This window comes from Dromaius novaehollandiae, chromosome W, assembly GCF_036370855.1.
Source record: "Dromaius novaehollandiae isolate bDroNov1 chromosome W, bDroNov1.hap1, whole genome shotgun sequence".
NCBI lineage: Eukaryota > Metazoa > Chordata > Aves > Casuariiformes > Dromaiidae > Dromaius > Dromaius novaehollandiae.
The window spans coordinates 69,708,481-69,722,158 of NC_088130.1; the positions used below are offsets into that span (position 1 = coordinate 69,708,481).

Consider the following 13,678-nt stretch of genomic DNA (forward strand, 5'->3'; position numbering starts at 1 on the left):
TTGAGCCAGCAGCCCAGTGAAAGGTGGACACCTTCCCACACTTGTAAAGAGGATGAGCCCTGCTCAAGGACAGGGCACACTATCAAGGAGGTGAAGTCCAGATACGTGGCCCGAAGTCTGGTTCTTCTCTCACACCACCATAACTCAGAGTAATCATAGGTACAAAGAAACGGGAGGAGGAGAAGGGCCACAGTTATCGTGACAGCCTTAGTTAACTGGATGCATCAGCGTACAACTCAGAACTGAACTCGTGGAAATGAAATGAAATGTTTGCAACTGCTTCTGTATTAAAGCCCACCAGAATTTGCCCCATCTGTTATACTAACATCGCATAATACAGCGTTGTGCCGTGTGCACGGACCGTTTAATATTGTGTTCAGTCTTTTGCTCTCCAAAGGCTACCTGATCATAGATACATGACAGAAGGACTGTGCTTATTCCTCAAGGAGGAAGCCTGCTTGAAGATGAGAAAGATAATACACGTCTATACCTGGATGCACACATTTATCGTGATGACACTATTAAATCAACAATTTCAAGATCTTCATTTTAGTATTGAAATTTTTGTGTTCTGTTTTGCCTAACAAATGTTTAGGCAAATGCAGAGTATGTTCCTTTGAAGAGCCTAAAACAACAAAGGAGGCTGCAGAGAAAGAGAAAAGTATGGGTTACTCCTACACGCACGAGTGTGTCATATCTATAAAATCAGGTTTGAAGATGACACACACTCTACTTTGTGGGTGTTTCTAATAATGTATCATTCATGTGCTTTAATTTTTTAAGAAATTGCAGATCATTTTCAGGAGAAACTGTGCATTCTGGCTTCATCTTGCGTGAAGAAAACAAATCATATCTGAAAGTATTTGAACAAATTTTGAAAGAGCACTTAGTGCTGGTTAGTTTTATTATAGTAATGTAACTGCAATGTTGTTGATGTGTCTTCATTTTGCATTAATGCCTGTCTTTCTGTTCTTCTCATGTCCCTCCTCCTCATTAATGCCATGCATTTAACCCATTGTGATGTGTGCCCCTTGGTGGCTGTTTCTGTTTTGTTTTCTTTTTTTCTGTTTAACTACCTGTTCATTTATTTTGGAATGCTCATTTGGTGCTGTATGAACCCAGACCCCATTGACCCATTAGAAGTTGATTTTTATCCTTTGCTTGATGATTTCCCTACCTCAGTCCCAGATATCTCCACCCCCATGCTCCCACCAGTAGGTGTCCAGGCTGTTGCACTTACCCATGACGCAGTGAGGGTCATCTGGGCAGACAACTCTGTCCCAAAGAACCAAAAGACTACTGAGGTTCGCTTTTACACTGTCCGATGGAGAACCAGCTATTCTACGAGTGCTAAATACAAGGTGAAATTTTAACACGTTATGAATTGATGAGCTATTTCATGTGTTCCTATTTTATTTGCAAAGCCTCTAAATCGACTTTCAGGAACTGCCCTCAGCCAAAATTCCCATGTCAATCAAGGGGAGACTAGCCTGAGTAACTACTGCTTGGTACAACCCTGTGTGTTTGGTTTCATGAAAATGCCATGTTTTAGTTCCACATGCCAATTGTTGAAAGTTTTGAGCTTTAATCTTTACCAGTTAGTCGCAGATGTAATCACACAGCAGTGCAGCATGTATAGGAAGGCATAGCAAGTTCAGTACCACCCGCACCATATGGAAATTCGACCCGTATTAAATAATCCCCTACAGCAAAAATTAAGGTTAGTTTATCAGAAAACTTCTGAATTTTAATGTGTATGACAGCAGCAGGGGTGTACTACTTTCTATATGCATTTTTTTTTGAAGTCCTAATGTTGATGAGAACAGTGTTAAACCAGGTGTGGTACAGCAAAGAGCTGTGGTGAGACAGGGAGTGGAGAGGAACAAGCATGGAGTTGAGGCTCTTTTTGTTTGCTTGTTTTTGAAAAGTAAGCTATCTTTCTGCACACTATTGTCAGCTTTTATATTGCATCTCGTATAATACCCGCCTGCCCCATAGCAAGCATGTCCTTCCTGCCAGGCCCTGTCAAAAGGGTTTTCTTCTCTTGCCTACTGGTTATATTGATCCATACTCAGTTGTTTGCTATGGATATAGTTTTATACTGCAGGTGGATTCCCCATTTTTGACCTATCTCTATCCTAACATCATCAAGCTCATACAACTCCTTTTTATTAGGGCCGCAGAACAGGCGGTACTCCATACAGCACCGCGGCTCCTCAGCTTCGAGCCTGCATTACGTGTCTAAATATAGGCTGGCCTTGCTAAAACCCAGACGACGGCTATCTGCTCTTTCAGGTTCAAAATACTTTTACATACCTGCCTTTCAGACTCTAATTCCTAGTTCTTTCTCAGCTAATTTTTGGAAGAAGCGAGAATGAAAAGGTGTTGCCTTCAGTCCCTTTTCCCAGTGCAATTTTTCAGCTGTCGGCCTTGCCCTTCTCCTGCCCGCGCGGGGCTCGCTGGCACTCAGTGCAGTGCTTGCACTGGCCATGTGCCGCCGCAGCTATCGATTTCAGTTGCATTACTCCTGATTTGCATTTGTGTTAGCTGAGAGGAGACTCAGGTCAGCTGTCTTTCTGCTGCAGGTACTGACCTGCTGTATAGCGTTTAAATAATTGTTCTTCTTTACAGGAGTAAATGCTCTTGCCTTGGTCTTGCGCCTGTTACCATGCTTCTCATAGCTTCAGACCCTGAAGTGATGAACAGCAGTATTAGACTTCTTAATAACCATGATTTTGTGTGCTTATGCAGCATATACTTGGGATTTGTTAACAGTTGTAATAAATTCTCCTGTAATTAAGGATTGCAGAACGATGCACTGTAATTTTCTGAATACCATGGCTTGATCTGATTCTTGCTCGGAGACAGATCTCCGTACCCCACAAAATGAGGAATATGGCACAGTGAAGCACAGAGTCACAGGTCACAGTTATGAAAATAGCTCTCGTGGCAAAATCAAAGCTCCAGAAAAAAGAGCTTTATGTTATGCTGCTCACAGTCAATTACACATTTTTTTTCTGTTGTCCCTGTAAGCAAGGCACGGGTGGGACCTAGCAGGGCAGCTGCAATATTGTCACTGCAGGGGAATTCGCTGGGGATAATTTCAAATAAGGCAGAAAACAGGAGAAGTGTGGATTGAATTAACTTGTACTGGACAGAAGAACATTGAGGTGTATGATCGTGGGATGCTCATGTGAAACTTTGCTCTCAAACATTATCAGTTCAGAGAAGTGAGAGAAACAAGACCGAAATTACCTTTTTTTTGCTATCATCTTTAATTTGGCCAGTTTGTGGATGACATGTAATGAGCTAGTCTGATTTGTTTACGCCAATTGAATCAATCAGAAGCAGAAATGAAAATCAGTCTTCCTAGAGGGTCTCCTTTCTTGAAATATACAGATGTTCAAGGAAACACGGTGAAGCCTATTATGATATTCTTTGAAAACAGTGGGAAAAACTTATATTTTCTTCAGAGGGCTTTGGATCAGGCTTCCATAGCACTTGCATATACATTTGGTTTGAATCTCCAATTCTTTTCAGATTTTTCCCATTAAAGTTTCCCAAGGCTTCAGAAATGTATATTGAATCTAATATAATGAAGGTTTTAGCCTTTCCCATTGAAGTAAAAAAAGTATAAATTTAACTTTGCCCTGTCAACTTTACTTTGTAAAAACTGGCCCAAACAGGCATAGCATGGCATTATTAAAGATACTTGTTACAGTATATATCCCCTTCATCTCCATGTGATATTAACTTCAAGGATGTTTGAGACTATTGAAATGCTAATATTTAGTATAGAGCAGAGAATTCAAAGAAAAATACTCAGTTGGAGACAAATAACTTTCTTTTTACAAAAGAGAAACCAATGTCTTTATGTTCCACTAAAGACTATTTTGTCCGGGAGCAGGCTCGACCCCGACTGGTTTTTCTGTGAATTTATCCTGATCATGTGTAATATCTGAGCACTTTCACAGCGATAGTTATCAAGTTTAGCTACCCTCAGTCATGCTGAACAGCATTTTATGCCACACATCATTTCATTTCTTCCAGAATCTACTCTGGGGAGAAAGTTGTTATTGACTATTTTGAAATCTGGCCTTTAGCGGAAGAATAGTTTCCGTAAATGCTAACAGGTAGATTTTTCCATCTTTGTCCTGGCTGAGTAGTTTATGAACACTCAGGTTAGAAGTACTATCTTTGCTTCAATAGGACTTTTTATAAAGAAAGGCTCTATGTTGGAGTCTTAGTCTTTGCAAATAAGTTGCAAAACTGCTCATTTCCAAGGACTAGGAACTTTGGTTGAGTATGAAGATGATAAAATCTTGTATTGCATTAAGCCTTCCTATTAAATAGTATGCAAAATATCTGTCAGAGCACTCAGGATAAAACAGCGCACCAGGGAGACTTACGTTGTACATTCATTAATGTGTCTCAAAAGTAAATTTCTCCCACTTCCTCATGAAAATTACTGCTTTATTCTGTAATGCATTAGAAGCTAGATATACCATTTTTAATCAGGGTTCATTGGTTTATTTTGTATCATTCGATCTGATGATGAGCCTCAGAACGGCATTACCGGTGAATACCAGCAAGGTGCCTGGTTATAAACTTCTTTCAAAGTGTGAACATCCATTTAGTCTTCTGATCCAAAGTCATATATGTGTTGTATGAGGATATCCAGTATGCTCTTCCTTTCTAGAGTGCGAGTCCTTATTCATTAAAGTTTTCGTCCGTAGGTATAGAAATATTTAGAAGTGTGCAGCACCTTTAACTGACTTTACTGTAAGTTGCTAACACTGGAGGACTGGACACGAGGCTCCGAAGCTTGGGAAGCATGCCATTGGTTTCGTTCAGTTGTCACCAGTTTATCCCATAATTTTCTTCTTGTTTGTCTCCACTGATATTAGTGCAGTTTCTCTCGAACTGTTCCTTACTATGGGCTAAGGGAGAAAGCTATATCAGCTAAATGCAAATGATTAATTTAATATTCATATCAACCTCGAATTGTTTCGCTGTTCATAACAAATCGTAGTGAAGCAAATCAATAATGTTTCAAGTATAATATAAAAATAATTATATTTAACCAAGCAAAAGTGTTTTGTGAATAGAAAAATACATCTTTATCCATGTGTCCTGGGACATATTTTGATCCCTTTCATAAATAAGTGTTAAGACCAGGAGCTGGAAAGCCTTGGTCAGGACCGGTGCTAGAGGCGCCACTGTGCCTCTACTAAGACTCAGTAGATATTAAAAATCATTTTTTTGAGAAGGAACTCATCAAAGAGGCTGGAAATCAATGTTTAAGTTATGGAAATGTTCCTATTTTTTTCCTCATATGGGCATAGATGAAGGCCATAGTGTTACCTTTCAGTTTGCATTTGAAAAAAAAATGCATCATAAATTGCTTTGTCTGGGAAAAGAGAAAGAGAAAGCATCACAATAATTTATTTAACTGCCTAAATTGTAGGCACCAAGTTTAGTATCATATTTATGGTACTAGAAATAGTTCTGTTAAGGTATGCAGTGGCAATAGACCTATTCTGCTTGAAGAAGGCATTCATTGGGACTATATTTTGCTTAGTTACAAGCAAAAAGAGTTGCTTTAAAGATGTTATTCCCTGCTTCTCTTTGCAGTCAGCAGATACGACAGCTCTGAGTCACACCGTCATAGGCCTTAAGCCAAACACCATGTACGAGTTCTCCGTCATGGTCACCAAAGGTCGGCGGTCAAGCACGTGGAGCATGACCGCACACGCCACAACCTATGAAGCAGGTATGTCGAGACTTGCTGAAATGATTCTGGGGTTTTTTGTTTTGTTTTGTTTTTTAAATTGCATACATTAGTGCATAAATCAGTAAAAAGGAGCTTTCAAGTTCTAAAATTCAGTGTATACCTTGCCCCATAAATGCAGTATATAACTTTCGATGTTAGTGATTTAAAACAGTTTTCAGTTTTCAAAGAAACCTAAGATCAGGTGAGAACAAGAAAAAGAAAGTCAAGTGAGCAGTCTTTTCAGCCTGTACATTATTTAACTCAAAGACACAATTATCTACTCTGTAGAACATGTTGTCTTGTATAAAGGCCCTTCTGACTGGTTGCGTAAGGCATCTTTCCTATGCTCATCTATATTTAATTTCCAGCAAACAGCCATCATTAATATTAACAGTATACTTATAATAAATAAATACACTTTAAAGATTTTATGTAGCTGCTATTCGCAAATGTTCCAGTGGTATTTTTCAAGTCGAAAGCTATTACCTGGAAGCTACTTCAGATTCTGAAGGAGACTAAATGCAATTTTGGTAACAGACATCAGATGCATATTACATGTAGCACTGGTTTGGTGGGATAAAAATATTTGGAAAAGGCTGGAGGCTTAGAGATCTCTGTAAGTGAGACGATAAAGTCCAAAACTTTATTTTTTCTTTATCTTTTGTATACCTACACATCACTGCAATAGGGAAATAGTATGCCTGGGCTTTACTTCTAGTTATCCTGCAGGCATTAATGGAAGTGTGTATTCTGATCACAGAATTCCCTCGGCTGTCTTTGAGAAAGACTAGTGTTTTCCATTAAATTTGCTGTACATTTAAAATAAGCTATTGAGCCCCTTTTGTGAAAATGCAGAATAGATTTACTTTTAAGTAACTCCACTGAACTGCCAGGCCTCAGCAGCAGAGAGGAGCAGCCCCTGGGCAGGGAGAAGATCAAGAAGTCTTTGCTTGCTCTGTCTAATTCTAGCTGAGCTCCACAACCCCGGCTACCTGCCTTTTCATTCCTTTTGGCAGTGGCATCCCATGCTTCCAGCCTCTCCTCTCTTACGGTGAGGCCGTATACTGCAAAACCAGTAGATTTTCCACAGTCTTTGTGATTTCCTATATATCATGATATATTCCCTTGTCCGTGGGTAAGAATGTGGTTTTGCTTAGAATATTTTTCTTCTTCAGCTCTTGTAGATAGCAATACACACATTTGGACACCAGTGTAATAAGTACTATATATTTCCGAGGGTGACTAATGGCCTTGAAAACACTGTAGGTACCATTACAAATCAGTGTCTACCAACATCTCCCAAATAAAGTCTGCTGGTAAATATTGATTTGTTTTTTGTTTTTTTTTTAAATGAAAACCACAGTACATGCCAGTTAATTAACTGAGGGAAAATAAGAGGGAATATATGTGTCCTTAGATTTTCCCATGCGATTGCAATGCAATTATCTGAGCTTGATGGAGCAGCTCTGTTAATTAAGGGCATCCTGCATTGCTGATCTTTATTGCCTATTTTGTACCCATTTTGCATGCTGAATTTCCAGTAATGTTATTTAAAAATGTTCATATCAACATCAATGTAGAATACACTAGAGGTTACTAACATGGGCTGGGGAGAATTGTTATGCCCATAATTCAAAAGCAACTCTCAGAGCTAAGTCCCTTCCCCAGATCTGCCTACACAAGTCTTACTGATGTGAGAGGTGTTAATGACTGCTAAGGGAAACATCTAAAGCTTTGTTTTTTCTCGTGCTATCTTATGTTCACAATCTGCTGAAAGCAGAGCTCAACTTCAGCCACTCAACAGGACTCATAAGGCAATTAGCAGAATGGAAAGCCCACATTACAGGAGGAGACTTGCCAGCTTTAGTGGTTTAGCCTCACAAAAGTCAAAAATCTAGTGCGGGAAAGGGTTAGTGCATGAAAACATGTCAAGAGGGTAAATAGCAGAGAAAAGAAAACTGTGTAAGGTAAAGATGCTGTTTGCATATGAATAGATGGATGCACTTAGGCAGAAATGCAATGATGTGTGTGACACTGGAGAATATTGTAGAATAGACTTAGAAAAAGTAAAGGGAAGGAAAATTTTACTTTAGTTTATGAAAGGGATATCATTGGCAGTTGCCTGAAATAGCAAGGCAGTCCAAGATGTTTCTTCCAGTGCGCTGTTTTTAAGCTGCTGAGCCGATGCCCCAGCCTGGGTGGAAGCTGAGGAGCCTTTAAAGGCAGCACAACCCTCCGGAGGCCTCTGGCGTAATGCAGCCTTCCCTAGTGCCGGGGGTCTCGTCCTGCTGTGCGTCACCTAGGCTCAAGAGGCTTCTCAAAGGGCTACGCTTTTGTTTTGGGGCCTGCCTACTTCGGGCTAAGAAAGATGCATTTGGCTAGGAGCAGTGAGGATGACAAGGCTGAAGGTAGACACTGGGAGTCCCCGTGGTGCTTGCTGTGGCTGTACAAGACCAAACTTGTTGTCCCAGCACATGCCATCAACAGTCTGCCATGGCCAGACCTTTCTGCCCCAGAGAGCATCAGCTGGTGATCCATCACCTCCTTAGTAAAATACTATGGGTAAGAAAAATGTTTGTGTTTCTTGTATGCATTTCTTGGTCGCTTGGGATTCTCCTTCTGAAAAGCTCAAGTGATGCAGGTAGCAGGAGAGCATTTGTCCCATGTTGTTTCTGATGGGAGCCTGCGTGGTGGCTAGCCGTTCCCTTCCCTCATGTTCCTTAGGATTGTTGCAGATTTCTCATTCTAAGATTTATATGTGTTTGCTTTAGACTGGGCTGGTTTAGCTCAGCATAACCCAACTGATTTTAAAAGCAATACTTCATAAAATGGCTTTGGAGCAGTTCTTCAGCCATTCAAAAAAGTTGTTAGTGGAAATACGGGTAGGACACATATGATATGATGCTCGTATGCTGTTATGTTATGCATAAGCTTTAAGTTATCAGCAGCCTGTGTCAAAGCAAATAAATGAACAGTGAGCCCACCGCCAATATGGTACTCCTCACTCCTGTTTTTCTTTTTTTTAATAATTGCAAATTTTTTTTTCTCCTTCATAGTCTTATCACCTTAAAATATCTGAGACACTATGTAAGACCTTGTGGGCAGTGTATAGTAAAGCAGAGCGCAAAGCAGACGCTCAGTCTGAGTCACACATCGACTCAGAAATGCAGCCTTCCGTCCTTATACAGTGAATATACCAAAGCTAAGAATTTGCTGTCATCTAAAATGTCCGTCCAAAGTTGAGCATGTATTTAATAAATATGCACAATTGCATTTGGTTTTATACTGGCAGGTACCTAAAGATGTTCTTAATAGAGAAGCCACAATATTATCACTGTTACTAAATGTATTGGGCTCCCGAAATGTATTAGATATGCTTGAATACCTCAATGATGATTTAGATATAAGGACCAATATTAGCTGTAGGAGGATAAGCGCTATTCAGCAAATCCTTATGTATCTCCACTTAGTGTTTTGTACAATTGCCATTATTATAATTTCACTTCTAGACAGATCATACATTACATATTTGAAATGCATCTAAGGATCCCTGCATTTGAAAGGATCTAAGAAAGCAGTAAATGCGTACCAAATAGTTCGTTTCTGTTACAGTATGTAAGGAATTCAAGGGAAGGTGAATAACTTCTGTTTTCAATTATTTTCATTCTTTTCAGCTCCAACCTCTGCGCCCAAGGATTTGACAGTCATTACACGGGAGGGGAAGCCCCGAGCTGTCATCGTTAGCTGGCAGCCACCGTTAGAAGCCAATGGGAAAATTACTGGTAAATGTTTACGTTATCCTGTATGCTCCCTTACATTTTACTGTTCTGAGCATTCATTCCTTATTTTCCTGGATACCTCTCTGTTTTTTTGCAGAACACTATTTGATCTGACTTTATTTTTTCTTACTTTTATCAGCCAGCTTGGTCTAGGAGTGGATTCAGTTAGAGATACTGCAAGATTTAAAACTCAGTGAATATAAATCTTTTATATGCTAAGACTACTAATATAAGTTAAACATGCAGCATTTTAAGCAAAGGCTTGGGGATATGGGCTGCCCAATGATAATTAGGAATGACTAATAAGTAGTTTGTTTGGCAATAATGCAATATGTAATATACATAATGATAGGTTGCTTGGTACTGCATATAATGGTAGGCTTTATTGGTAGATATTTAGCTATACAATAACAATTTAAAGCAATGATGATCAGAAAGAAAACTAATATTGACTGACAAGAACCGAACTTAATGGATGCTTCACAATTACAGATTTTATTTCCCAAAATATCAAATATAACCTTGGTACCTAATTAAGACATCCATTACAAGCCCATAATGTTAATTTAGTATGAAAAATATAGTCGAGTTCTATGTGAGATTTTGCATTTAAATGATCACTTTAGGCTTTAATAGACATCTCAGAGGCATATAATTATTAGGAGAAATATTGTTCAACTTCGAAAATGTGCACATTATGGTCTCTTTACTACAAACAATTGACTTAGGCAAGTTCTACAACAGATTTTTTTCATGTGGGAGAAAGTGTATATGTCACCATTACTATTAATAATCCCCACTACACACTGCTGAAATATTGAGAAATATAAAGGTAAGAGCAAGAGTGCTTCAAAATAATGTCCTGTGTGAGCAATTAGAAGCAAAGAGCACTACATCTGATTTTTGGCTATTGTAGATCAGCGTGGCTTCGCAGGCATCAAGTGAGCTATTGTGAGTTACACCAGGAAAGTATCCCACTTTCTATTACCGATAAAATAAAGATGTATTTCTACTTGATCATTGCCCAGCAATAACAATTCTTAGGTTAGAATTGCTTAACCGTGTGCGTGTGTGTGTGTGTATAAAGTGTATTATAAGCATAATATATTATTGTATAATTTCACTTATAATATGATTATAATACATTATAATCAGAACTTTACATTCAGTGACCATGTCCAAAAGGTGGCTATTTTGATGAAATGGTTCCTTTTACATTAGTCTAGGTTAATTACTAGACAAATGATCGTTCTGATGGACAATACGATAAAAGGAGCGCTCAATGATCCTGATTCCCCAGTGATTAAAAGACAGAATAAAATAAAAGCTTTTTTGATTTCCAAGGTGTAAAATGACTCAGTGGTGGCAACTTTTGTAGAGCGTTTCCGTAGAAGCAGCGGTCAGCCCCGAGAGTGGGCTGGGTGTCCTGAGGTCAGCACACAAACTGCTTGGTTGTCGTACTTGTTTGAGGAACAACTCTAGGATTTTTTACTGCATATGTGGTCAGATGTTTCTTAGACATATCAGGCGAGGAAAATAACTCCCGGTGGAGAGTAGAAATGTCTCTAAGAAACAAATCTTCGTTCCTGCAAATGCTTGAGCAAGTGTATTCGTGTTCATGCATGACAGTGGCTGTCATATCTTCATCTTTATTAATTCACATGTCATGGTCAGAGAAACTGCTTAGTAACCCCAAACTACAGTTCTCTAAATAAAGCCCTATAATGCAAAATGTGCAAAAAGAAAGAAAAAACCTTACCATTTTCATCCTAACGCTACTCTTCCCTGATCAGTGCAACTATTCGTGCAGAATAGGAGTTTTGAAAAGCATTTTTGTTTCAAAAAAGAGTAGGGGAAAAGTGATAATAAGGCTTATCCCAGTTTCGTAGTGCCTTAGGATCTAGGCACAAAAATGAAGTGCAGGATACCTGTGCAGGCTCTTCAGCTCCTGTGGCAGGGCCCGTAACACCAGCTGCGGACTGTTTCCTTTGCATAATACAACTATTTGGCATTGCCACTCCTAGGTAAGTGTCTCATACCAGGTGCGTTACTCTGGGAGGAGATACCTGTCTCAGCCAGATTTGTTCTCTTTAAAACACGTTGCTGTTCCTCTTTGCTTTAATAGCGCTGTCGTCGAGTACGTGCCCAAGGGGACAGAAGCCCTTAGTTCAGTTTCCTCTTGTGCTTGGAGGGACTCAAACCTGGTTATAGAATAAAATGGGAATTACGGTGTTGGATATCCTCCGGCTGGCTGAGGAGGGAATTGGATCCACACGTTTTCCTGCCTGCACCAAGTCTTTCCCTTTTCGCTGCAGAAAAGCAATAGCAAGTGCTATACAATTTCCGTGAAAGCGTGACGTGTTTTCAAAGCATGCCTCCAGGGCTGGCCTTGGAGCTGCCCACGTGGCGTTGAGACACCCTTCAGCTCCATCCTTTGGTAGCAGCAGAGCTCAGGCAAGGGCTAGAGATCTGCTTGTGTGGGCCGGGGTGTTTCTGTGCTTGCCAGGCAGCCTTTGAGAATGACAAAAACAGATATTTTTGAAGTTAAGGCAGCTGTAGGTGTTGAGGGTCCCCAGGTGAGGTTTGATTTCCGCAGAGGCTTTGGAGGCCTCACTTACAGACATTTCACTCGAGAACAGGACTTTCCTTCTGTCCAAACTGTAATTTGCCAGGAAGATTACTCCTAGAAACTGTTATTGTTTCCTAACACTTGCTCTTACATGGCCTTTGACTTGAGCTTCGGGTTCTTCTTTTTTTTTCTCCAAATACTTTTCCATAGGGTTGCCAGGAAATATTGGATGACTTCTCATGAGCCACCAGTAAATGACGTGCATCATCAATGCCGTTTGGTTGTATTTCAGCACTGAAACACTAAAGACTTATACCATAGGGTTTGTGATGGCTGTCAGACTGAACCATGCACCTGAACTTGGCAAATGTGCATGTAACAAAACATTTTAGTGTATTATATATTTTTATATTTGCTAAATATATTTTTACAGGTAATATTGTAATTGTTATTTTGTTCTAAAAATAGACAAATAATAATTAATTGTCAAAACATTCATTGAAAATGTTTTGATCAAGAGACATGCCATTACTGTTTTTTTAAAAAGAAAGCACTAATTGTTCAGAAATCTGAACTTCGTATGCATGTCGTAAAGCAAGGAGGTTAAATGTGGTTTAAGTACTAACTGAGAGACCGTGTTTATGCAGCTTACATCCTCTTCTATACTTTGGACAAGAACGCTCCCATTGATGACTGGATTATGGAGTCCATCAGCGGCGACCGACTTACTCACCAAATCATGGACCTCAACCTAGACACCGTTTACTACTTCCGAATCCAGGCTCGCAATGCCAAAGGAGTGGGGCCTCTCTCTGATCCGATTTTCTTCCGGACGCTGAAAGGTTTGAAACTTTGTCGTGTGGATATTAATGATATGTGGGATTTTCTTATGCCTCAGCAGGAGCTTTGCAATTAATTCCATGTCAGCTAGAAGAAATCCTGCTACTTACTGAGAGATAAAAGCAAAATGCTATATACAGCGGTTGACAAAAGTAAACCACATAATGAGGCAGCAGCTATATTTTTAAATTCAGTCAACTAGGGGAAAGCATTCTGACACGACCTGACTTTTGTCATCAGTAATAAAGCTAATTGGATCTGACGGGATTTCTCTGGGGAGATACCTGTTCATTTTGGATCCTCTGGTGGCTGTGGGAAGGGGTGATGACTCACTCTCAGATCAGCAGCGCCGGCATGCAAAATGCTGTCTGAGACGCAATCTGACTTTGCATGGGGAACATTGCTCCAGGTATTTTTTGGTGCCTGTCGTTAACAGCTGACGTATCAACAGCCGATATCTCTTCCTTAGTGACCACAAAGAAGGAGCAGGCAAAATGAGGGCGCCCATTTTGCTGGCTAGTGCCAGCAAAAGGTATTTTATGAAAAAAAAAAAAAAGATGGTAGATGTTTTAACAGGGCCATTGCGTTTGTGAAAGCAAAGGACTGCACATATAGCAGGCTCCATTTCAAATTAACGTGGAGAGGTACCCTCTAATATCATCCCTGCTGCCTACCTGTGTAAAGGTCTAGCATGAACTACCCATAAATTATTAGTTA

General features: G+C 39.8%; 1 protein-coding gene across 4 annotated transcripts in view; it reads left to right on the forward strand.

Annotated features, from left to right (window-relative positions):
- Positions 1-13,678, forward strand: part of LOC112994481 (netrin receptor DCC) — a 547,074-nt gene that overhangs the window by 471,083 nt on the left and 62,313 nt on the right. The window contains exons 17-20 of one of the 4 annotated variants that reach the window (XM_026118858.2): positions 1,123-1,361; positions 5,635-5,773; positions 9,448-9,555; positions 12,769-12,963. In XM_026118858.2, the coding sequence (XP_025974643.2) occupies positions 1,123-1,361; positions 5,635-5,773; positions 9,448-9,555; positions 12,769-12,963 (681 nt within the window). The remainder of the gene's footprint in view (positions 1-1,122; positions 1,362-5,634; positions 5,774-9,447; positions 9,556-12,768; positions 12,964-13,678) is intronic. The other 3 variants (XM_026118859.2, XM_064499826.1, XM_026118860.2) reach the window with 3 other exon arrangements.